Source organism: Panthera pardus, unplaced genomic scaffold (genome assembly GCF_024362965.1).
Source record: "Panthera pardus isolate Hobbes unplaced genomic scaffold, ASM2436296v1 HiC_scaffold_13, whole genome shotgun sequence".
Lineage (NCBI taxonomy): Eukaryota > Metazoa > Chordata > Mammalia > Carnivora > Felidae > Panthera > Panthera pardus.
Genome location: NW_026526688.1, coordinates 3285509 through 3310877, shown reverse-complemented (window position 1 = coordinate 3310877; position 25369 = coordinate 3285509). Strand labels below are relative to the sequence as shown.

Here is a 25369-nt window from a genome sequence, read left to right as displayed (position 1 = left end):
CCTCTCTCTCTGCCCCTCCCCCGTTCATGCTCTGTCTCTCTCTGTCTCAAAAATAAATGTTAAAAAAAAAAAATTATAATAAAAAGGTTACTAAAAGAAGTCACATTTGGATAATAGATACAGAATCAAATTTTAAATTAGAGATTATTTCTTCTTCTGTATTTGAAGACCCATAAAGCCAAGAGCAATTTCTGTTTACCTGTCATCAAAGTGCACAACACATAAATTTTTGTTTATGCTATTTATTTACATTTAAGTAGAACTCAAACTACCAAATCATTAAAGTAGAAATTACTTCCCCCCGTAGTTTATTTTGGATCTGTCATGGGGAATAACACATTTTGTGCATGAATCACTACATGTGGATCATTTAGATGACCAGCTAAACCAGGGATTTCTGCTATACTGTAAACATTTCAAGCCTGAATGCCTCAGTCTATTAAGCGTCCAACTTCGGCTCAGATCATGATCTCACGGTTCATGGGTTCAAGCCCTGCATCAGTCTCTGTGCTGGCAGCTCAGAGCCTGGAGCCTGCTTCATATTATGTGTTTCTCTCTCTGTTTCTCCCCCACTCATATTCTCTCTCTCTCTCTCTCTCTCTCTCTCTCTCTCTCAAAAATAAAACATTAAAAAAACATTTCAATATTCCATATATTATGGAATGCAGGCCGCACGTTCTGGACTAGTTTATTTTAAATGTAGAATATGATTTTTTTTTTCTTGGTGATTCATCTGTTGTCTGCAGTTTTTCTTCACTGAAATTTACTGTAAATTGAACTGAAATTGAAACAACCCAGAGCCTGTTTCACGGGTCAGGATGTTAGCTGTGTTGTTTCAGTTTACATTCAATTCGATTGAATTTTGTTGCCTTTACATATGAGACATACATTCCAGTTAACCAGATGGATGAGTGAATTCTTGTTACCATCTGTAGTTATGATGTTATTGCTCTTTATTCATTTAGAAAATTATCTGTTTCATGCATTAATTACCAAAGAGCAAGAACATCTTTATTTTTCGTTTATCACATTAACGTAAAATAATGCCCATTACGGAAAAGACCATACCTATCTGCGTCTGAGGTCAGCGCAGTAACACGGACAGAATAATCATTAAGAATGAAATGAAAATCCTATACATATTTTTGTCAATTTCGCAAATGTTTGCTTGTGTTCAGAATAGTTCTGGTGCTTATCTAGAACGTGTAAGCACAACCCGATGCATCAAGGAAGCAGTGGACCTAAAATGCCAGGTCAGTTTCCTTTCATTCCATCTTTTTTTTTTTTTTTAATGTCTTGTGTTATCACAAGATAATTCTCTTTCATCCTGTCCTTGAACAAAATAAATATTTGTAGGTATACTTCCACAAATGCATCACATGGTGTCCTTGATAAGATTTCTGTCCGTCAGATCATTTGAGCATCCAAATGTTACCCCAGTGGTGATTGGCTTCCACTTTTTATTTATACCTGTGGCTTAAAATTTGAACTGGATGGATTTTCTAGGTTTAAAAGAAAGGATATTTGCACAGTTACCTGCTTGAGTTTTATATGGCTGAGCAAAAAATAGATTTCTATGCTTCATGGTACTTACTTTTTAAAATTTGAACTGTAAACTTTTAAGGAAAAAAGTAGTTCTGAAATACCCTGGTTGCATTTATGTGAATGAGGTGAAAAAAAAATTAAGCAATGTATCTAAATTAGTAGAGTAAGTCACCCAGCATTTCATGTAGAACCTTCAGCTTGAGAGTTTAACTTCTATCAACAAGTTAAAATAGAATTTTTCTTTTTAGAATTGTAAAATGTCGGTGTAAGTGTCGTGGGATGATAAAATTATTCTGAATCAAGACACCAGCGGGAAGACCACACTCAGTGTAGTTAAAGAAAATCTCTACCTGTTGATCATAAGTAGATCAACGCTGTCAGATGCGTAAGCTGTTTTCCCTTGAAACTTAGAATAAGACTTCAGTTTCCTAAGCTGTTGTGATGTATGGCTTCGAACTCTCACAAATCACGAATGAGGTGCTTTGACATTAATGTCAACATAGTCCAAGGAGCTTTGTTAGTTGCGAAGAATGCCTATCAGTTAGGACTTGATAGTGTGTTGATTAACATTGAAAGGATTAAATATATTGCCTTTGATTTGTCTTTTGGTGCTTGAAAACTGTCTTATCAAGAATAAACAAGTTGTACAAATCTACTTTCTCAAACACTAAAAATGATTCTGACTTGAGGTCCATGGGGATGTATCTGAGACCAGGAGCAGCGTGGTCAGGCTGCAGGCAGCAGGGTCCGGGAGGCTGGTAGTTCAGTGCCTGTCCCGGGTCACACTCTGCAGACTGGGACGTCTTCTGAAGTCACATTTGACGGATTGAAGGATAGGGCGTTTAATTAAAAAACTGGGAGTCACGAGACTAGGATTCAATTGAATGTCTGTTTGAACATGCTTCCAGAGTATTTTCGGTGTTGTCCCAGTGTTTTCAGTGTTTCCTTAGCAAAAGTAATGCCCAAGTGAATAAAATAATGAGAAGGAAAGTAAGTAAAGACACGCAGACGCGCGTGCGCGCACACACACACACACACACGCACACACAGAGCTCTGCACGTAACACTTGTTACTGTATGTGCCCTGGCTTTCTAGTTATGAATCAATTCAGTTTTCAATCAAACTTGCAGGAAGAGACCCCGGCTTATTGGTAATTCTACATGCTACTCTTGAACTGAGTCTTTGAGATGAAAAGTTCAACAATGAAAAGCTAAAAGCAAACATTATTTTTTCTAAGCTCTGTAGTAATGTAAAAACAGTAGAAAACTGAAATAATTTTTGTAGCTTTTCAGTTAATATGACTGATGCCAACCAGAAAATTCTCGTGAGACTCAAAGTAACTCAGGAATCTATTCATTTCAGGCTTGTTGTTAGTTTCTTACTAACATTTTCATGATCATTTTAGCACTTCTGGGAGAGGTTTTGGGATTTCCTGAGACCATCATAGGTTTTTCTCCTAAGTTGTCTTTATTCAAACTTGGTAAATCTCTGCTTTTCTTTTCCTTCACTTCCCACAGCGAAATTAAGTAGTTTTTCCATTGGCCACTTTGTTAAATTTCTTTTTTAAATGTTTTTAATGTTTGTTTTTGAGGGAAAGAGTGTGAGCAACAGAGAGAGACAGAGTGTGAGTTGGGGGGTGGGGAAGGGGCCTAGAGAGAGGGAGACACAGAATCTGAAACAGGCTCCAGGCTCTGAGCTGTCAGCGCAGAGCCTGATGCGGAGCTCGAACTGATGATCCGTGAGATCATGACCTGAGCCGAAGTTGGACGCTCAACCCACTAAGCCACCCAGGCACCCCCCCCCCACACACACACACACTTTGTTAAACTGTTGAACAAACCAGGTGAGATGCTCATTTCCTCAGTGTTTTCATCCTCCTGCGGCCCCGCCCCTCGCGAGCAGGTGTGGCGATGGTTTTGCACATGCTGTTTGCTTTACTCCCTCTTGCAGCTCCCTGCGGAGGCCAGTACACAGGGTCCGAAGGGGTCGTTTTGTCACCAAACTACCCTCATAATTACACGGCCGGTCAAATATGCCTCTACTCCATAACGGTGCCAAAGGAGTTTGGTAAGTTTGTCTTTCTTTAATGTTTTATTCGTGGTCATATTTGTTTCGATGTTAATTTTTCTGTCATCTTATAAACAAATCTTTCGGCTCTGACCATAATAAAAAATATAAAAGACGACTTGTGTTAAAGCAACAGGTTTTCTAAACGTACACAGCATCCACTCCAGTCATTTTATCAATGTCATATAAAATGCGTAAATTTTCTTCTAAGATTCTGATCCAGAATAATCAGAGAGAATCAGTTTGGCTTGACTCATCCTTTGTTAGAAACTGGTTCTTTTTGAGGCAGGATGGCCAAGTGAGGTGGGCCAGGGGAACACTGGATGCCAGTCTGCACCTGCATTTCTCAGTCAGATGCTGACGGAAGTCACTGGATCAGTGAGCTCACCTTCGAGTGGGTAGAGATGTCAAAGCGGGCAGATCCCCATGTGACCCCTCAACACCTCGCTTACCAATTTCCCTCCTGAACTTCGCTTCCAGTCTGAGCCAGCTTTCCGCATGGCTTCTTCTCTAGAAGGGCCTTCCTGCCGGGTCTGCACTGGGTTTTCCCAGAGCTGGATTCCCACACCTCCAATCTCACTCTTGACCACGTACATTTCCTTTGACTTGGGTTCTTTTCTGGAGTAAACCAGATAGTCGTTTTTATAACTTTGTAGACCAGGTTCTTTTTTTCCCAGTAGTACAGTGAAAACCCTACATGGCTAAGTTTTGTTTTTTTCCTTTACATGTGATGTAGCAGCCATCCACTCATAGACGGACAGCAGATAAAGATTCTAAGGCTAGAATCTGTTTGAGGGAAAACCTTTTAGAAAGTACAGTTATAACACAAGTAAGTTACTTGTTGGGTAAGAAATTGGCACGCGGGAGACAAACGGTTTCTGGATGGCAAGTAAGTTGTTCTGCGCGTGTGCGTTTGCACAAGACGGGCAAACATTTCTAATAAATGTTAACTTGGTAAACGAGTGAGGTCTCGAAACACAAGTCGTACGCGACGCCCGATGTCACATGATCACAGCTGAGCCAGTGGTCCTTGAAATTTGCTTTGATATACGAGTGCTTTGGATGACAAGCGTGTTTCCGGAAGGCGTTATGCTGGCAAACCAAGGTTTTACTCTATTTATTATCTACAGGCCTCTTCGAAACTGACGAAAACCTTCACCAGGAACTTACTTTAGCCTTAGGTGTTTTAGGTCACGGGCCCTTCATGAACCGTGTGAACTTGCTTGCTATTTTACCACACACCATGTAGTGTCTACCCTGGGCCAGTACTCAAGACTGTTAGGGTTTTCGGGCTGGGCTTTCCTTGGTGTTTAAGAGATGATGGACATGCTCGTGGAGACCAGGGCAGGGGGACCAGCTCCCCAACAGGCAAAGGGCTGGTTCACTTTGTGAATGAGACAGCTGTTACTCTCGTTTAAAAAGTGAGAGGGCTTCAGAATATCTACTTTGCTACAATAAACAAACAATAAAACTTAGAATAGCTCCTGATTCTCACTCTTTTTGCTTGACCAATTCCTTTAAACCAATGTCACTTCTTCAGCTCCCGTTAATTCTTTTTTTCCACCTAAGTGCTTAACGACATCCTCCAGTTACTTTCCTATTCCTTTTACTTTTGTTCATAGATAAACGGTAGAACATATTTATCACAATGGAATATAGCAGCCATATTCTATGATTTTAGTTTATTTCAAAATTTATTGAATTGTCACAACACAATTATGATTTCCCAGCAGATAAAAAAAAAAAGTCACACCTCTATCGTAAATATTGATCAGAGTTTCCCAGTCTGAAATGTTTAAAGTTATACATTTATCACATTCGATCCAGACAGAAAATTAAATTTTAATTTGAAATTAAAATAGTTGCACAGAGGATTAAATGAAAATCTATACTGCCTTATCTTGTATTATCTTTCTTCTTTTCCTTACTCTCTCCTGGGAAATAACTCAGTTCAACAATTTTGGGGGCACCTGGGTGACTCGGTTGAATGTCCGACTCTTGATTTCTGCTCAGGTCATAATCCCAGACTCATGGGATCGAGCCCCACGTCAGGCTCTGTGCTGCGGATGGAGTCTGCTTGGGATTCTCTCTCTCCCTCTCTCTCTGCCCCTACCCTGCTCATGTGGTCTCTCTGTCACTATCTCTCTCTCTCTCTAAAATAATAATAATAATGATAATAACAAACAATTGTGATAAGGGCCAGGATGAACAAAACATAGTCTGTGCCCTAAAATGCCCACTTTTTAAGTGCCACATTAGCTCAAGGTGTGGGCGTCGCTAGGTGGGAAGAGGCATGACTGTGGTGAACACAGGTTCCAGGCGGGAAGTAACATCTGAGGCAGGTCTTCAGATACTCCAATTCTCTCCCTGTTTTCACCCAAAGCATCACCAAAGTACCTTTCTACGACAAAGCTCTGATCACGGAAACACCTTGATACACATTTTTTACTCCCATTTTGCCCACGAGAAAACCCCACGTTTTTAGGTCCTAAAGTCTCAGGCTGCGGTGGCTTTTGCTTTCCAGTCCCCTCCTTGTCTCTTACCCACTGAGCGCCTGCCACACCAGGCCTTTTGCCATATTTGTCACCTGCAGAGTTTTGCTTTCAGTGTTCACGTACTGAAATAATTCCCTGCCCTTCATTCTTCCCCCCAAGTGGTTTAACTTCTCATGCCTCAAGGAAGCGACACTGCTCTCCCCACTATGAGACATGGACTCTCCCCCAGGGAGACCCTGTGGCCATGAGCACTTGTCAGTCTTGGCTGCCCGTTTGGGGCAGAGTCAGTCATAGGTCTGAGCTCCGCCCAAGCAGCTCATCAGAGAAGCCTCATCTTGGCCAACATGTAGACCCACACCCGTATTTGTTGTGAGGAGCTCAGTGCACGTTGGCGTGTGACGGTCCTGGGACCACGTTTCTCTCTGGATCATCTTCAAATTCTGGTTCTAAAAGTTTCTTGACATTACGTGTCTGTGATTCACTTTTGTGCTATTTAAAAGACCCAAGCGTCCTGCCTCCAACGTGATGAAGGTTTCATTACTGGGGGAGGGGGGCTGCTATGAGAAAGGAATTGTATGAGCCAGAATCATGTTGAAATCATAAAATTCTCTTCCTCTTTCTAATTCTTTGTTTTAGAGAAGTTCATCCATCGGGGAAGTCCTCCTGGCTTACATGCTTCCTTTAATTATTTCTCCCTAGAAAATTATAAAGGAATTATAAAATCTTAAAATACATGTATGTATGTGTACGTATACTCTATTACGTGCATACTGTACATGGTACATATTATACATACATGTTTATGTATATATGTAATACATGTGTGTGACAGAATATATGGCATATCTAAAACACACACACACACAAGCTATTACAGTTAGATTCCCCTCCATTTCGCCAACACATTAGTTCATTAGAATCTGACATGTATAATTGATACACACATATCCATTTCTTATGCAGAATGAGAATAATTTTAGTTTAAACTTTGCACATAAATAAGAATTAGTTGCTCCTTGCTTATATACTAAATCACAAGTGTTTCTAACTATTGTGGAGGCCTGTGTATTGTCACTTTGAGTGAAAAAGTTTATGAAGTTTGAAGTGCTGAAATGCACAGTAATGTTTTACTTGGAGGAGGTGTGTTCTTGCTATTTATATCACCTATGAGATAAATAAAATTGTGTGGTGGGGTCATAATAAACAGCTCTATGGTATGTTGCTGACCTGTGTATAAATTGCAATGAGTTCACGTGAATTTCACCTTGTAATAAGTGAACAATTTTAAATTCTTCACCAAACTGACATGTTTTTAAAACCAAGAATTGTCTTGATCCCTGTACCTATTGTACATGAAACGAAACATCGTTAACTGCTCTTAAATAATGGGGCAGCTTTATGGCTATTCTTGTATTATCCTAATGTAGTTCCAGAAAAAAATTTAATATTCAAACACATTGGGAACAGTGATGCTGTTCCTTTTATTATGTTTCAAGACACTGAGAAACGAAATAAAATTGTTTAAGCCACTGAAAACTCTTAGGAAGCCGGGGAAACCAGTTCATGATTTTCTGCAGGAATCTTAGGAGCACGATCCTTGAGAGGAATCAGTACATAGGTGGTGTAAGCCTCCGTGTCTGTGTTTTTTACTAAGCGTTGTGCCACCCACCCCTTTATTTTGCAGTGGTATTCGGACAGTTTGCCTATTTCCAGACGGCACTGAATGATTTGGCAGAATTATTTGATGGGACACACCCACAGGCCAGACTTCTCAGCTCTCTCTCCGGGTCACATTCAGGTAAACATTCAAAGCATTTGATCTTTAATTTTACTTAGCCAGGGTGACTCATTTTAAACTTGTCATTTTTTTTTCTTTTTTAATGAGGGAGAAATGCAATCATCTTTGAATTTGCTTGCCTACTTAATAACATTGTATCTTCGATACAAAATTTCAACTGTATGTTTATCTCAGATATAAAACCGCTGACCATCATTTTACTTACTAAGGTTGTGGGAAATACAATATCCATCTCAAGAACAAAGGAAAATATCGGAAAAAGAAGGGATAATAAATGATCTTGTGTGTTCTATTTTCTATCCCATGTCCCCTAATCTTCCTGGAGATAAGCAGTATCAATATTGTGGTCTCAATCCTTGCCAACCTTTAAATACGTGCGTATAGAGATTCATCACACTCCCACAAGTACACGGGTGCGTACGTGTATACACATACACGGATGAATGTGTGCGTGTGTAAATGCGCGTAAACGTACATGGGGCTGCATAAAACGCGATGCTATTTCAAACTCATTTTGTACGCCACACTTTTATTGAAAATCACATCTGCAGTTCTTTCCCTACGAAAAAGTATATAGACCGAAAGTGATGCGTTTTAGTGCTGAATAGGATTCAGTTGATTAGCGCAGCACAATTTAATTAGCCCCTCATGGATTGGGACCCTGGGCAAACTGCAAGGTTTGTGCAGTCACTATGGTGTCATCCCTGATCTTGCCAACCAAGACTAAGTTTGATTATTTCCTGTTTTTCACTGTTGTTAACCAAGGTTCTTAAGACCTGTCTTGTTCTTTTCTGCCAATGTCCGATGATGGAACATCGAGAAACGCATCAGAAGATACAGATTTATGTTATGTTATGTTATGTTATGTTATGTTATGTTATCTTAGACACAGACAGAGTCTGAGTGGGGGAGGGGCAGAGAGAAAGGGAGACACAGAATCGGAAGCAGGCTCCAGCCTCCTAGCTGTCAGCACAGAGCCCGATGTGGGGCTTGAACCCACGAACCGTGAGATCATGACCTGCGCCAAAGTCGGAAGCTTAACCGACTGAGCCGCCCAGGCGCCCCCAGAAGATACAGATTTAAAGTACTGTTACCTATTGACAAATTCACCTCTGAAATGCTTATGTCATTCATATGCTCCTTAGTGGCACGTGAGAGAGACCATTCCTGTATAGTGGGTGTACTTTAAAAGGTAAAAATATATTTCATAAATTTATTTTTTCTGAATCTAAATGGTTTAGTATTTTTAAACAAGTTTAGATTCATATTTTCTTAATTTTCTTAATTGAAGTAAAATCCTAGCAAGTAACTGTCAAATAAAGTTGATTCTGAGCTACTGATAAATATGATTCTTGTATTTCCCACTTTGTCAGCTAACAGACTTACGATCAGTGCCTGCTTCAGAAGGAAGCATAAGTGAGATATTGATTAAATCCACATTTTAATAGAACGAACAGGCAAGACCAGTTTTAAAATCTTGATAGAAACAATGCGTCTGGGTCCTAAACCCAAAGGGAGATCTGATAAGAGTACAACAGTTGAGAGTGAAATTCCGAGTTAATAATAGTTATTTTCCAAAATATTTGCCACCACCCCACAGTGTATTCTACGGATCCCACTAATTACCTCTGGTTTTCTTCGTTAGGTGAAACATTGCCATTGGCGACATCAAATCAGATTCTTCTCCGATTCAGTGCAAAGAGCGGTTCATCTGCCCGGGGTTTCCACTTTGTTTACCAAGGTAAGGGTCAAAGGTCACTGAGCACACTGCTCTGCCCTCCCCGACATCAGACATACTGCTATTTTCAGTTAAAGCACTAGCCATTTCTGCATTGTGTGTGTTTTTTTTAATACTTAGGAAATTGAAGGTATTCATATGTTTATAATAAAACGATTTAATAAAAATATCACAATTTTGCTTTCTGACACTTAAATATATACGATATTTCTCCTGCAAAGACACAATGACACCTCATTTATCTGGCATCATCAGGAAACACTTACTGATCAAATCCCCTTTGTCTGGCACTTTATACTTTGCAAAAGGATTGCATGTATATTATAGTTTATGTAACTCAGTAAAATGTCTCATAAGAGTTTAGATTTCAGTACCTGCTTTCGTGAAATACATTTAAAGCACATTTTACAATTCCAGATCTTCCCGTAAAAAAAGGAAGTCGAAAAGGCAACTTAACGAAATCAAGCAAAACCCAAAATACCGTCCGTGCCTCCGTGACTCTAAACACCCATTTTGTCTTATTTGTTCTGTTAACTTTTGCACCTTGACACCTTTATACTTATTTCTGAAATTGGAGCTTATTCAAAATGTTTGAGATTGTGCCAAGTTTCTAAACAATGAGGACTGTTTTGTTTTCTATCTCTAGAGTCTACCTTTGTCTTGTCTATTCAGTGCATGAACTTGACAAAAATCCATGACAACTGTTTATACACTTTCAGAAGCACAGAGCGGGTCTTTGGATGTAGGTTGTAATGGCCGTGAAGCTTGAGATGTGAGAGAGATTACCATCTTGGTGGATAAACTGTGTGTTCTAAAACAGGAAGAAAGACTTAGTTTTTCCTGGTCTCAATTTTGCTTGAGGCTACAGAGATTACTCGCCCCTCTTAGCTATTTTCCTCGGAAGTGGCAAGTGGCGGGGAAGCCCCAGGTGCCAGTAGCTTCTGTCCTTTACTAAAGACTTTGGAAAACAAGCTTGACATCATAGTGTTTGTAAAAAAAGAAAAAAAAAATTACGGAAAATAGCAATCTGTCATTTCACTTACAACTCATTTCTAATACTCTCACGCTGCAAGACCCATGCCCTCAAAATGTTTTCCTAAAATCTATAAACTATACAATATTTCATCATAAAAACCTCACTGCTCAGGAACAAGATGATGTGTAAAGGAATGAGAAGGAATAGCGCCTTAAGTACACTTTTTAACCTGGAGACATTTAAGCTACTGACATTGACTGTCTTGATAAGGGGCTTTCCTTCCTTTTTGATAAAGATTAGACATCGAATAAAATATCTGAGGCAAATGACCCTAACTCTATCCTACTTACAAATACTGTCCTCAGAAGTCACGACTTTAAAAGGTATGTTTCTTGGCTTCAAGTAACATATCGCCATTAAAATGAATGAAAACAGAAAAGTGGTAAGAAAAGAAAATCATTTATAGGAGGAATATGTTTTCCTTGTCCTTAAGAGTATATAATGACTCTAACACCCTCAATATTTTATAAAGTCTCAATATACCTCCTTTTCTTGCTTTGTTCCTATAGTGAGTTTATGCAAAAATTGTCTTTTTATCAAAGCTAAATCCCTTGGAAGCAAAGAACTAGAATCATGAATGCAGTTTATAAATCACTTGAGAACACCTGGGGACGTTTTCAATACATCTGAAAAGTTAAATTGAATATTACTTTCTGAAAGATGCTGGTTACGTGGGAGCCAAGAAATTACATGAAATCCATTGTTTAAAAACTTTTTGAATAGCACGTTCGAATACCACTTACGGCTTCATTCTTTCCTGACTCACTAAAGCTTTAAATTGCATGGGGAGTTTCTGCACCTGTTAGAGACATCGGTGGCAAAGTAGGTAGCGAGGTCAGGGTGCAGGGAACCCGGACTTGACCCAGGCGTTCCAGCATCACTGCCTCTTGCGCTCCACTCCCCGGCCCTCCATGCCGCCCGCTTAATAATGAGGCCTAAGTAATGAAGATGTTTCCATCTTTCTGATCCTGTGGAGAAATGGATGTAGACTTTGTTTTACAAAGTGTCCTAATTAGCTTATGTCTTTGCTGGTTTTCCTTTGCTTTCCACACCCCTTAGAGGCAGAAGGGTCTATTTGAAAGGTCAGAAGTGGGAAAGACAGTGAGTTAGGACCCACGAGCACCCCAAAAGAGGCGAATGGAGGGGATCCCTTCCTAATCCGGTGCTTTAAATACCTGTCCCACATTAGTTTGTCAGTGACGACTCAGTACCTGTGAAGCCCTTCGTCCAGCTGCTTGGTGCTGTTGAATTGAACACTCAAGGACGCTATCTACTCGGGGTGGAGGAACTACTTTCTAGGTCACGGGTCCTACAAGCAGTAGTGTGGATGGAGACGGAGAAGACATGGTGCATTTCAGTGACAGGCAGGCACCTTTTACAGCAGGTGGCTCAGGAGTCATTCCTCCTGGGGCCACCTTGCATCCCCCTTGCATTCAGCCACCACACACCTCGGCGATGTGACAGTTGAGTCGAGAAGCAAAAGCTGTTGGTAGAACCTACCAGGAACAGACATCTGGAGATTCTCCGGGAGTGTGAGGGTCCCTGGGGCTGTGCTAACATTTCGGTTTCCCAGCTGGACCGCTGTTGATGTTTGTCCTACATAAACAAAGTTCCCTGAAGACACGGCAGGAGCACGCCTCGCTTTCCGATGTGAATGCGTTCAAGTGGCTTCTTGGATTTCCTTTCAGGCAACCTGAGAGGGTGTCCCCTCCCTCCTCCCCCAGCACCCAGCGATTCCTGAGCCCTCCCTCCCTGAGCTCCCAGACCTACACACTGGCAGGACTGCAGTCAGCAAAGGGGATTCTGTACATTTTGATAATCTTTGGCACTCCGCAGAAAATGGATCACGCGTAAAGTCAGTGTATTCTGGGGGCAGCGAGAAAATCAAAATTCATGTCACCCTAAGAAACCCACCATGTGGAACACTCACCTACTGTTCCTTAATAAATTGAGCACAGTCTGGTTCCTCTGGTGTTAGAAGAGCCCTTTTAGTCTATATTATGATGTGCTTATGTTGCATTTGTAGATTTTTTGGGGGCTCCAAATACACACTTTTTTTTCAGGTTTTTTTAATGTTTATTTATTTTTGAGAGAGAGAGAGAGACAGAGCATGAGCAGGGAAGGGGCAGAGAGAGGGAGAAACAGAATCCAAGGCAGGCTCGTGGCTCTGAGCTGTCAGCACAGAGCCCGACGTGAGGCTCGAACTCACGAACAAGATCATGACGTGAGCTAAAGTCTGACCTTGAGCCAAGTGAGCCACCCAGGTGCCCCAAATACACACCTTTTAATAACAGAATCAACCTTAGCAATATTGGAAACAACACAAGAGCCGACGTGCGTGGCCACAGAGACGACTGAGGCAGAGCAGATAAGTCTCCTGTCCTCTCCTGCTTACTCTGAGGCACATGCTAATTTATGGCAGGGTGGTTAAAAACCATCTGCACAACCCCCCCCACCCCCGCCATGCTCTGTGTGTGCACGTGACTGAATGCGTCTATATTAAACTCGGCAGTCGACAGTGTCTCATGAGTGTACTACTATTTTTAACTCTCTTATATTTGTGCCTGGCTGTTTGCACAGATCATCCATTTTTCTTGGGTATTTCCGTGCAGGATTCAGCACTTCATTAAGTTCTCTCAAAATAAGTCATTCACACCAAAGTTAGTAAACCAGGTAGGACATCCTGAATATTTCAGGAGGGAAAGGAGGCCATGTGTTTATAGCAAGCTTCCCCTGAGTGCACAACTTACAAGTGTCAGTTGGCCGAGTTTCCATCTTTCTGGACACATTTGCTGTGTGGACAGGTCCATTCCAGATCCCCATCTGAAGCAGCCTCCCGCTTCCTGGCCTTCTGGCCTCCCGGTCTCCCAGATTCACTAGCTTGGGGCTTTCCTGTCCCAGGGTCTCCTACCTCCTACAGCAAGACTCACTGCCCTTAGCAGTGAAATTAACAGATAAACAACCTGGAAGCAGGAAGCACTTTTTCTGAGTTTGGGTAGAAAGAAATTGACATGAAAATTTCCACGTGAGGTCCTTCCCAGTTGTTTAAGTACATGTCTTTACTGATTTTCCCCAAACCTCATCTCCTTTTAGATGACATAAATTATAAGGTTTTCTACTTCGAAGAGACTCGCATTTTGTATAAAGAGCTTATAAAATGCATACTTCTTACAAAAAAGACTGAGCATAAAGTTTTGTTCATAATTCAGTGATGTATGCTTGAATTCACTGACGAGTGATGGCTTGTCGAATCCGATTTTTCAACTACCCAAACAGAATGATTTTGAGAAATAGAAAATATCCCCCATCACTAAAGAAACAGGCAAGCCAGCCTCCCTTAGAGTGGCCAAGTGACTGCTGCGGGCATTCGGGTTTGTTACTACGTTATTGTCGGTGTCTGGTTTTGTCGTCATACCTGCTCTGAAAGATGGGCGGTGAAGGAGCCACGTGCGCAGACCTGGGCTGAGCTCTGGCAGTGGCTTCGGGCGAAGGACCCACCACGTGACGTTAGGCTCTGGCTTCCCCTCGCGGTGGGTGCTCTGAAAGCCCGAGAGCAGCCCCCAGCCCCCGCACCAGCACAGCGCACCTGCCGTGGCCGTCACTTGTCGTTCTGTCCGGCACCTTCTCTCCTGAGCCGACCTCAGTCCCCGTTTCCTTTCCGCTGGGCTGATTCCCCTCTTGCTTCACCACAGTGTGAAACATTGACTAAAAGATACAGGGTAGTAACCACAGAGGACGGAATTTCTCCCTGATGCTGCCCGAAACATCCAGGTGAAGGGCAGGGACCGGACCGGGCCGATAGGGAAAGTGGCTGAATGCTGTTGGATGCTCCCCAGATGGTGCATGGACGTTTGAGGTCGTCTGTGCCTGCTTCGGCCCCACTTTCCAGAGACTTAAAATTGTTCTTCTCCTCACTGGGGAAACTTCTTCCTCTAAAGAACAACCTTCATAATATCACCCAGATGTAGGTGTTGTTCATTTATCTTCGTTTCCTTAAAAAAGGACAACCATGAAGTTCATGAGGAAAGGCTGAATAGTGGCCTGTGTCCGAGTGACCCTTGATGGTGTGTTGTCCCCGTGTACGGGGCCTGGAGTGGCAGTGATGCCCTGGAAAAAGTGCTCGCATATTTATGAAATATTAATGTATTATTAGAAATAGAAACGTCACTGTGTTTGAGGCTTCTTAGATAAGCGTGCAGCGTTTGCTATCAGTAGCCGGGTGTTTTTCGTGTAATTCAGGACAAGGAGAAAAATTGCCATTGGAGACATTTCTCCATTTTGGTAACAACAGCAGCAAACATGGAGGAAGACGCCTCCATGGGACGGTCTTTATTTATTTCCTCTTTGGCCCTCACGCTTCTTGTTCAACTGCACCAAAATGCTGAGACATATAAATATGACAAATAGGAATTTTCAGCAATTTTTATTATGATATAGTTATTCTGCATTCTGTTTTTCTTCTAAAAAAGAGCCATTCTGATGTATCATTGTTTCAACTGTAGTGCTTGGTATATAATTTTATTAACTTTGCATCAGAATCGCCTTCTGACTCCGTCTCGTAGACTTGCTTTCTTAGGAGCAGTTACTCAGATGCTGCCTGTCACTGGTCGGGTTCAATGCAAAACCTGATGTCCCCATGTTAGGAAAAGCAGTGTGAACATGGACCACTGTTCTTCGGGAAAACAACGCGAGCACACTGTCAGAGGGGGGCACCGTTGGATGAAGACATGCATAGATTGAAGAGGATCCTGGACACGATACATACAAACGTCCTTTAGCTGCAGAGAATAAAAACAGATCATGGAGTTTTCATGCCCATACCTTGTGGATCTGTTTCTCAGCGAGTTGTTCTGGAGTAACAGACGTCTCTGCGAGCTGAAGTATATTCCAAACTTTACCCGTGCCCCTTTTGGGAAGCAGAACAATGTCTCACAGACAGTAGATTCCACTATACAACCTAACAGACCCCTCACCTCACACTGGAACGAGGCTCACCTGCCCGTGACTGTCAGCCGAAGACCAGACCTCAACGAAAACCACAGCCCAGGGAGACCCTGGGGGTGTCTCAGAAAGGGAGTTCCGGGAGGGACTGGTTATGGGATTGAGGTTTGTGCCAGGTGATTTGGGACGGGACTAAAGGCAGTGTGATTTTGCTTCGCCAGAGGGGCTGTTGGGGGTGGGGCGGGCCGTGTGGTTGGCCATCTTGACTTTTATCCAGAGGTGGAAGGAACACGTGTGTTGTTGCGAATGGCAGCATTTATTTCTGTTTTAAGGCTAAACGGTGTTCCCTTGTATGGACGTTACACGTTTTCTCTGTCCCTTCACCCACTCATGGGACACTTAGGTTGTCTCCACAGCGTGGCTACTGTGAAGAAGGCTGTGGTGGACACGTGGGTGCAGACAGGTCTTTGAGCTCCTGATTTCAGTGTTTTGGGGGATATATCCGCAGAAGTGGATGCATACGCAGAAGTGCTGGGTCATCCGGTAGTTGTGTTTTTAATTTTGTTATTACATCACAATAGCCGTATTATACTCACTAGACTGTAAGGTCTTTGAGGGTAAGTACAAGCTCTGAGGCACCTCGTTATCATGAGCACAGTGATTTGGGCGCTTAATTAATTTTAATTGCCTGCATATCACTCAGGTCTCATAAGGCGCCAGTGCTCCTGATGCCGCGTTTAACTCCTCTGAAAGGAGAATAGAAGGCGGTCCTTGGGGTTGGTAAGAAGTTGGATGCAGGTATGGAAGTGCTCCCCACATCGTTCCCTCTAGACCCTGCGGAAGGCGTTACTGATTTCTGTATTAACATAAACTCATTCTAGACTCTCTCGACTCCTTTTCCAAGGAAATGGTGGGGCTTCCCCGGGAAGACACCGATGGCCGTGTTGTGTGTTTTCTTCTAGCTGTCCCTCGGACCAGCGATACCCAGTGCAGCTCTGTCCCCGAGCCCAGATACGGGCGGAGAATTGGCTCCGAGTTCTCGGCCGGTTCGATTGTTCGATTCGAGTGCAACCCGGGGTACCTCCTTCAGGGCTCCACCGCCATCCGCTGCCAGGCCGTGCCTAACGCGTTAGCTCAGTGGAACGACACAATCCCGAGCTGCGTGGGTAAGTGTGCCCGCGGGTGTGACGGCGTGTGTGCTCGTGGGTGTGATGGTATGTCTGCCCGCGGGTGTGACAGCGTGTGCACCCGCGGGTGTGACGGCGTGCGTGTGTCCACAAGGCGTGACAGCGTGCATGCCCGTGGGTGTGACAGCGTGCGTGCCGGCGGGTGTGACCGTGGGTGTGCCCGTGGGTGTGACAGCGTGTGCGCTCACAGGTGTGAAGTGTGTGCGCCCGCGGGTGTGACGGCGTGCGTGTGTCCACAAGGCGTGACAGCGTGCATGCCCGTGGGTGTGACAGCGTGCGTGCCCGCGGGTGTGACCGTGTGTGTGCCCGTGGGTGTGACAGCGTGTGCGCTCACAGGTGTGAAGTGTGTGCGCCCGCGGGTGTGACGGCGTGCGTGTGTCCACAAGGCGTGACAGCGTGCATGCCCGTGGGTGTGACAGCGTGCGTGCCCACGGGTGTGACAGCGTGTGCGCTCACAGGTGTGAAGTGTGTGCGCCCGCGGGTGTGACGGCGTGCGTGTGTCCACAAGGCGTGACAGCGTGCATGCCCGTGGGTGTGACAGCGTGCGTGCCCGCGGGCGTGACCGTGTGTGTGCCCGTGGGTGTGACAGCGTGTGCGCTCGCAGGTGTGACAGTGTGTGCGCCCGCGGGTGTGACGGCGTGCGTGTGTCCACAAGGCGTGACAGCGTGCATGCCCGTGGGTGTGACAGCGTGCGTGCCCGCGGGCGTGACCGTGTGTGTGCCCGTGGGTGTGACAGCGTGTGCGCTCGCGGGTGTGACAGTGTGTGCGCCCGCGGGTGTGACAGTGTGTGCACCCGCGGGTGTGACGGCGTACGTGTGTCCACAAGGCGTGACAGCGTGCATGCCCGTGGGTGTGACAGCGTGCGTGCCCGCGGGTGTGACCGTGTGTGTGCCCGTGGGTGTGACAGCGTGTGCGCTCGCAGGTGTGAAGTGTGTGCGCCCGCGGGTGTGACGGCGTGCGTGTGTCCACAAGGCGTGACAGCGTGCATGCCCGTGGGTGTGACAGCGTGCGTGCCCGCGGGTGTGACCGTGTGTGTGCCCGTGGGTGTGACAGCGTGTGCGCTCGCAGGTGTGACAGTGTGTGCGCCTGCGGGTGTGACGGCGTGCGTGTGTCCACAAGGCGTGACAGCGTGCATGCCCGTGGGTGTGACAGCGTGCGTGCCCGCGGGTGTGACCGTGTGTGTGCCCGTGGGTGTGACAGCGTGTGCGCTCACAGGTGTGAAGTGTGTGCGCCCGCGGGTGTTACGGCGTGCGTGTGTCCACAAGGCGTGACAGCGTGCATGCCCGTGGGTGTGACAGCGTGCGTGCCCGCGGGTGTGACCGTGTGTGTGCCCGTGGGTGTGACAGCGTGTGCGCTCGCAGGTGTGACAGTGTGTGCGCCCGCGGGTGTGACGGCATGCGTGTGTCCACAAGGCGTGACAGCGTGCATGCCCGTGGGTGTGACAGCGTGCGTGCCCGCGGGTGTGACCGTGTGTGTGCCCGTGGGTGTGACAGCGTGTGCGCTCGCAGGTGTGACAGTGTGTGCGCCCGCGGGTGTGACGGCGTGCGTGTGTCCACAAGGCGTGACAGCGTGCACAAGGCTGTTCCCTCCAGCTTCACGGCTGGACGAAGCAGCTTCCGATGCTCACGTCCAGTGTGCACAGCCTGATCCCGCTCCAGACCTGTTCAAAAAGCAACGTGTTTCCTCTGAAATAGCGGCGGAGCGGCTCCACGCTAAAAGTCACTGTGTCTCACGAAACAACTCATTAGATTAATGAGGATGAAACACGTTTTCTTGCACAAAACCTATCAAGTACGCCATTAACTCTCAAGCCCTGGGTATAGAGCATAATTTCCTTTTGGGGAAGAATCGTTAGAATGTTGATCTGGTGTCTCGCATAATGTCCTCTTAATAAATTTGTGCTGATGAAGGCTTGAAAAGTAACAGGTTAATGCCGCCCGAATAACAATGGCCTTGTTAGTTATAGTTTATTTGTTTCATTTTGCGTGACAACCTCGAGAGCAGTCGTGATGAGGTCTTGAATTCACTTGTACGTTTTCAGCGTCTCTTCTCCCCTGATTTGCTCATAAATCCCCTTACTCTCATTGGGGTTGCTTGTCTGCATATGGAAGGCAATAGTCTGCAAAGCTCCTTAAATCATCCAGATAAAATTATTCTGAACAGGAGTCACTTCCGAGATGTCCCTGTCAGGTACAGTCCCTTCTTAGCCTGAAGAGGTTTGCTTTTAGACACCAGATCTGTAAACCTTGGTACTGTGGTAGGCAATAATCAATGATACTGGGAATTGGTAAGAGAATAGACTGAATTTGACCTTGGCCACCACATGCCATTGAAAGGACCGTACTCCGTGCCAAATGTCTCTTAATATGTGATCACACAGCAAAGAAACGCTAAGCATGAAATTAATGCTGTCCTTTGCTGTACTTTATTTTTATGAGATACGGTTCTGTCTTTTAGTCCCCTGCAGTGGCAATTTCACTCAGCGCAGAGGTACCATTTTATCCCCCGGCTATCCTGAACCATATGGTAACAACTTAAACTGTATCTGGAAAATCATAGTTACGGAGGGATCAGGAATCCAGGTAAGCCCCTCAAGCCCAGAGCGCCTGAATGCACGGGGCTTGCTTTCTGTGTTTGTTTTCTTGTTTCGTTGGTTATTTTTAAATACTTAAACCATAACCTCTTTCCCTTTTCTTACTTCTTCTACAACATGCTTCTAATCACACTTCTAAACTTGGGATTAAAACCAATAGATTTAGGGGATAAAAGCTGCCCAAAGTGCCGTTTGTAGAAATTTGCAAATGTCACTTCATGGTTTATTTTGTGGGGTTTCACCTTTCTCTTTGGTGTATGTATTAAGTTTCATGGAAAAACCCTGCATGATCAGGCAAATTTCTTTAAGCCGAAAATACTTAGTAACTGAACACTGTTGTTTGCTAGATTCAAGTGATCAGTTTTGCCACGGAGCAGAACTGGGACTCTCTGGAGATTTACGACGGAGGGGACATGACCGCGCCCAGACTGGGAAGCTTCTCAGGTACGCTGACACCAGTTCCCTCTCGTCTTTGTGAATCAGAATCATCAAACACTAACGAAATGAGCAACAGCCACAAAACGTTCCCTGTAGACGTTTTCCTACAACACTCGTGCGCACATCCACATTCGCTCATCTAGCGTTGACAGTCTTAGAGCGAGACCACAGGTGAGCCGAGAGACAGCTTTGTTCCCAGTGAGCGGGACTCACGCTGGGGAGGTAGCAGGTAGACCGTGTTTGCGTGTGACAGTCTGAGGCCGGGGGACGAGGGACCCAGGGGTAGTGATGGCAGGTAGGGGTGAAGCAAAGAGTAGGTCACGGTTCACAGTTCCTGCGAAGAGATGTGCTGAGATCGGGCCGTCCAGGAAATTGTACTCCGTGGTTTGCAGCTTCGAGGCCTGAGATCTGTAGTGCTTTGGGACCCGCCAGGTTTGCAGAGCAGCTCCGCCCTTGACGGCAGATGTCCCCAGACCTGAAGTGTAGGCAGCCCCTCCTTTCTCTTTCTTCCACCTGCCGGGTCCCCGGAAACTGCTTCCGGGTTGGCCTTGGCGTCTCCCTCCTCGCCCTGGTGGTAAGCAGTACCGCCCAGCTCTCTCTTCCCTTTCTTTTCTACTGGGAGGTTATCTTGTTTCCTCCGCCCTGAACAGCACCAACGTATCAAAATTCCCGACAGAGGGGCGCGTGGGTGGCCCAGTCCGTAAGCATCTGACTCTTGGTCTTGGCTCGGGTCATGATGTCACGGTTTGTGAGTTCGAGACCCATGTTGGGCTCTGTGCTGACAGCGCGGACCCTGCTTAGGATTCTCTCTCTCCCTCTCTCTCTGCCCCTTTCCGGCACTCTCTCTCTCTCTCCCTCTCTTCTCTGTCTCTGTCTCCCTCTCTCTCTGCCCCTTTCTGGCTCTCTCTCTCTCTCTCTCTCTCTCTCTCTCCCTCTCTCTCCCTTTCTTCTCTGTTTCTGTCTCCCTCTCTCTCTGCCCCTTTCCAGCGCACTCTCTCTCTCTCTCTCTCCCTCTCTTCTCTGTCTCTGTCTCCCTCTCTCTCTGCCCCTTTCCGGCACTCTCTCTCTCTCTCTCTCCCTCTCTTCTCTGTCTCTGTCTGTCTGTCTCTCTCTCTCAAAGTAAATAAACCTTAAACAATTTTTAAAAATCTTGACAGTAGCTGTTATCAAGATCACCATCTTCCCTGTCACCATCATCATCATCATGACCTTTACTGAGCCCTGATAGGGCCAGGCTAACAGAGTCCTAAAAATCGCACTCTGCGCGAAGTGCTGTCCTTGCCCTTGTCTTACAACTGAGGAGCAAAGATCTCCACGTTTGAGAATTAACCAGGATTGCACAGAAAACTACGAGCTTTTCTAAGAGTGCACCCGGCCCCACAGACGGCTCCTTGTGTGGCACGAGCCCGAACGACGTCTCCCGCTTATCTCAGCCGCGTCTGGAGATAACTCCATCCTGTCGCTCGGCAGGCGCCGAAAGAAAAGTGGGTGACGGGCAGGCTGTTTGCGGTGCTCGCGACAGCTGTGATCTTACCACGACTTCTTAAGTTACTCCAGAGTTGTCTCTGGCTGTCAGCCAATGAAAACATCTTTTTACGGGACCATTTAAAGTTTAGTGTGAGCCAATGCCAGTAGAAAGTATCACCCCTCACACGCCACCTGTGTTGGTCTGACTTTGCATGGTGTATCTTTGGGGACGTTTATGTGCGACTGCCCCTTCCAGACCTGCACGCCTCATCTGCTGTGCTGTCTTCCCTGGAAAGGTTCACGTCCTGCCCCCACCGCATAGCGCCTGTCGCAGTCTAGCTTGGCCTGCGATTTTTCACACCGCCTCCTATGTGTCAGTATGATGCACATATCAGGCACCATGTTTGTTTTGGGGAATAAAAAAGTCTGTCACAAAAAACAACACACTTGCACATCCGTATGCAGACGGCAAACATAATAATGTTCATAATCATAATCATACATGTTTTCATCATATATAAATATAACGTAACCTGGTAATACCTGTAACTTTTGGCGAAGATGTAAGACCACAGGCAGGTGTTGGGTGATGAAGGAGGTCAAAAGCTGCATTTGCCTAGGATTTGGGGGAACAAACGAAGAAATGTCTTAACGGATGGCATAAAATATCTGGGGAAAATTATAACATCTTAACAGATGAGTAAAACATGGGCAGATAAATCCAAGAGAGAAGAAATGCTTCAGGCAGTGAAACCCTGTGGTTTAGTGTGTCTGTCTATTATACAGTGAACCCTTGAACAACATGGGTTTGAACCACAGGGGTCCACTTATACGTGGAATTTGTTCAATAAACGGAGAACAAAATGGTAAACATACTTTCTCTTCCTTACGATTTTCTTGAGTAAAACTTGCTTCCAAGGTATATCTTTTGCGATTTTTTATCTGAAGTTCAAATTTCATCATTCACATCTATTTTTTATGTATCAACTAATGTACATCAGCCTGGATTAAGCCTTCTCTGGAATAACTACTGTCCACTGTGTGTGAACTTAGCTTCAGATGTGTGATGTTATATTTCTTACTTAATATTAGGAATAGGTTGATTTCTCCAAAAGAAGGGTTTAACCTTGAATGAATTTTTCCACCTAATTTTCTGAGGCACGAGTGTGTTGCTGAACACATTTACATACAACGTGTGTACATGTTCTTTGTATACAGCAAGGCAGTTGTATGGTTGATTGACTAAGGTTAGCAGGAATGACTTCCTAAATGCTAGTAAAAATGATAATAATAAAAGAAGTAAACACATTGCCTACGTATGTGGCAAAGAAGAACAATACCAATCTTCTCTTTCTTATTTTAGTTTTTGGAATTAGTCAGGAGAACAGAACCTTATTTTTCTGATATTTCACGTGTACAAATTTAAACATACTAAGTCAATTGATGTAGACGTCAAGATGCATTTCTAACTAAAAATCGGGTTTACTTTTAATAATAAACACTGTCTCTAGCTAAATGTGTAGATGTTGGCTACACTTTTCAATTTTTTTTCCAGGTTTCTATTTCAATTCCAGTTAGCTCACATGGAGTGTGATGTTAGTTTCAGGTGTACAATATAGCGATTCACTATAGCATTTGATTCAATATCGCACTTCACTATAACACCCAGTGCTCATCACAGGTGCCTTCCTTAATCTCCATCATTTAAAACCTATTTGGCATAAATACCATTGCAATGCAATTCTGAGCACAACCACCAGGAGTTGGCACACACTGCATGGGTTGAAGGCATGGTTTTCCAACTCCCCTGAGACCCCAGTCCCACGCTCAGTGTCCTTGGACCACCCGCCCTTTGACCGACTGGCTAAAAACTCAGGGGTTTATCTTAGTTTGAATCATTCTCTTACATAGCTCACAGGACATGAGAAGGCAATCTGCTAATAAATAAAGTGTATTGTAAAGTAATCATATCAGGAACAGCCAGATGAAGTGACTCATAGAGCGGCATCTGGGAGGGTCTCAAACATGAGCCTTCCGTGTCCTCAGGACATGTCACTTTCCAGGCACACCAATGTGTATCACCCACCTGGAAGCTCTCCTGAGCTCTGCTCTCCAGACTTTCCACTGGGTTTTCATTACGGAGGCACGATCCATTCAGTCCCTGGCTACAAGATTCGATTCGGTCTTCAGCTCCTTACCCCACAGAGGTTGGGAGGTCAGGCTGACATCATCTGGCTCAAAACCCCAAGCCGCTAAGCGCATGGCTGTCCTTCCCACATGCCCAGCCACCACCCTACTTTTTGATACACGTGATCATAAGCAGAGCTACCATAAACTCCGGTGTGGTCTAAGGAGCCCACCTGGAATAACAAAGACGTTCCTGTCAGAACAGTCCAAGGGTAGGAGGTTACTGTCTGGATACCAGGAACAAAGAGCAGACAGTTCGTTTACTACACAGAACCACATATTAACAGTGCGAGCAGAGAATACACCACTATTTTGATTCTTTATCATTCTGAGATGTCACATATAAAAGGAATAACAAAAAACTACTTAGTAAAGTCTTAAGAAAATATAGATGATGTGTAAGTTTTATAACATTGTTCTCTGTCCTCATAATATCTGCCTTTGATCACAGTATTTTATGATACATGTTGGCTCGAGTGATTTTTATAATAGATGTGGTGGCATAGAGGTACCTGAGCCTAAAACATCTCTAAGATAATCGTCGATACGTAGCCTGTATTCTTTTCCGAAATAGAAATAAGGATTTGTTGTGTGTCAAGGTTGGGATTAAGAAATTCCTCCGAAAAAAATCATCATGGAGTTTGCTGTTGCTATCAACTTTCTTGCAAAATGTAAGATGCAAACTTCTTGTAAAAGTTCTAACCAAAAATGCAAAATGCAGATGTATTGCAAACTTCCTTGCAAAAATGCAAAGATGTAAGCTTTTAAGAAAACTAATATTAAGTTAAATAAAAGCGGGTGAGCAAGCAATGTGATCAAAAGAAAAAGTCATTAATAAATAACATGTGAAGATATAAATCCAGTTTGAAGTCATCTAATTGGAACTAATAACATGATACATTATTTTATATAATGTCTTCTACCAAATTAAAAGAGTCTGTCTGACAGTCTTTTCCCATGCACTTAGATTGAACTTCTTTATATTTAAAATCAATTGCATTAAATAATATACAGTGTTATGCCACATGCAAATATATAATAATATTATGATATTGCAGACACACTTCTTTCTGAAGTTAAACAGACCACTTACATCTTGTGGTTTAATATTCCAAGGTTTATGTATTTTTGAGATAACCTAATAATGTTTGGATGGGGGTGATTTGGTTGTTTCTAAGACCTTCTCACCTTCCAAGAGAATAGCATTTTTTTGTGAGTGAGCCTAGTCAACCACATCCTCCTCCTCTGGGCTGTTTTCAGCCTTTGTCACAAATGCATATTGGGGGAAAAAATATCAGTGAGAGCCACGTTCACAAATTCAGCATTTTTTACAGTTGTAGCCATTGTGAATAACAAGGGTATGTTTAATGGAAAAAAAATAATTCGTGGTTTATGAATATGCCCTGTTGAAAAAATAATCGAGAAAATTCCTGATTTATACTCTACACATACATGACAATAGTCCCCCCTCACTTGTACTTTTGCTGTACGTGGTCTCACTTACCCATGATCAGCCACGGCCCTGGAAGAAGACGATCCTCCTTGTGACGTATTATCTGAAGGTCAATGCTGACCTATAGCTATATATCACATGCCTGCATCATGCACCTGACTCTGTCCCACCAGGTGGGCATCTTACCGTCTCGCACTATCACAAGAGGGGGGCCTGCAAGACTGTAAGATATTTTGAGGGAAAGACCACATTCGCATAAATTTTACTATGGCACCTGTTATAATTACTCTGTTATTAGTTGTTGCTAATCTCTTACTGTGCCTCACTTATAAGCCACACTTTATCATGGGTGTGCATGTATAGCAAAATGCATAGCATACACAGGGTTTGGTACGTTCCGTGGTTCCAGACATTCGCTGGGAG

General features: G+C 44.3%; 1 protein-coding gene across 5 annotated transcripts in view; it reads left to right on the top strand.

The window, feature by feature from the left end:
• The window catches only part of CSMD1 (CUB and Sushi multiple domains 1), a 2004702-nt gene that overhangs the window by 1753804 nt on the left and 225529 nt on the right, over positions 1-25369 (top strand). For all 5 annotated transcript variants that reach the window (XM_053900776.1, XM_053900775.1, XM_053900774.1 and 2 more), the window contains 6 exons: positions 3497-3613; positions 7793-7906; positions 9552-9647; positions 16584-16787; positions 19266-19390; positions 19749-19845. In XM_053900776.1, coding sequence (XP_053756751.1) covers positions 3497-3613; positions 7793-7906; positions 9552-9647; positions 16584-16787; positions 19266-19390; positions 19749-19845 — 753 coding nt within the window. The remainder of the gene's footprint in view (positions 1-3496; positions 3614-7792; positions 7907-9551; positions 9648-16583; positions 16788-19265; positions 19391-19748; positions 19846-25369) is intronic.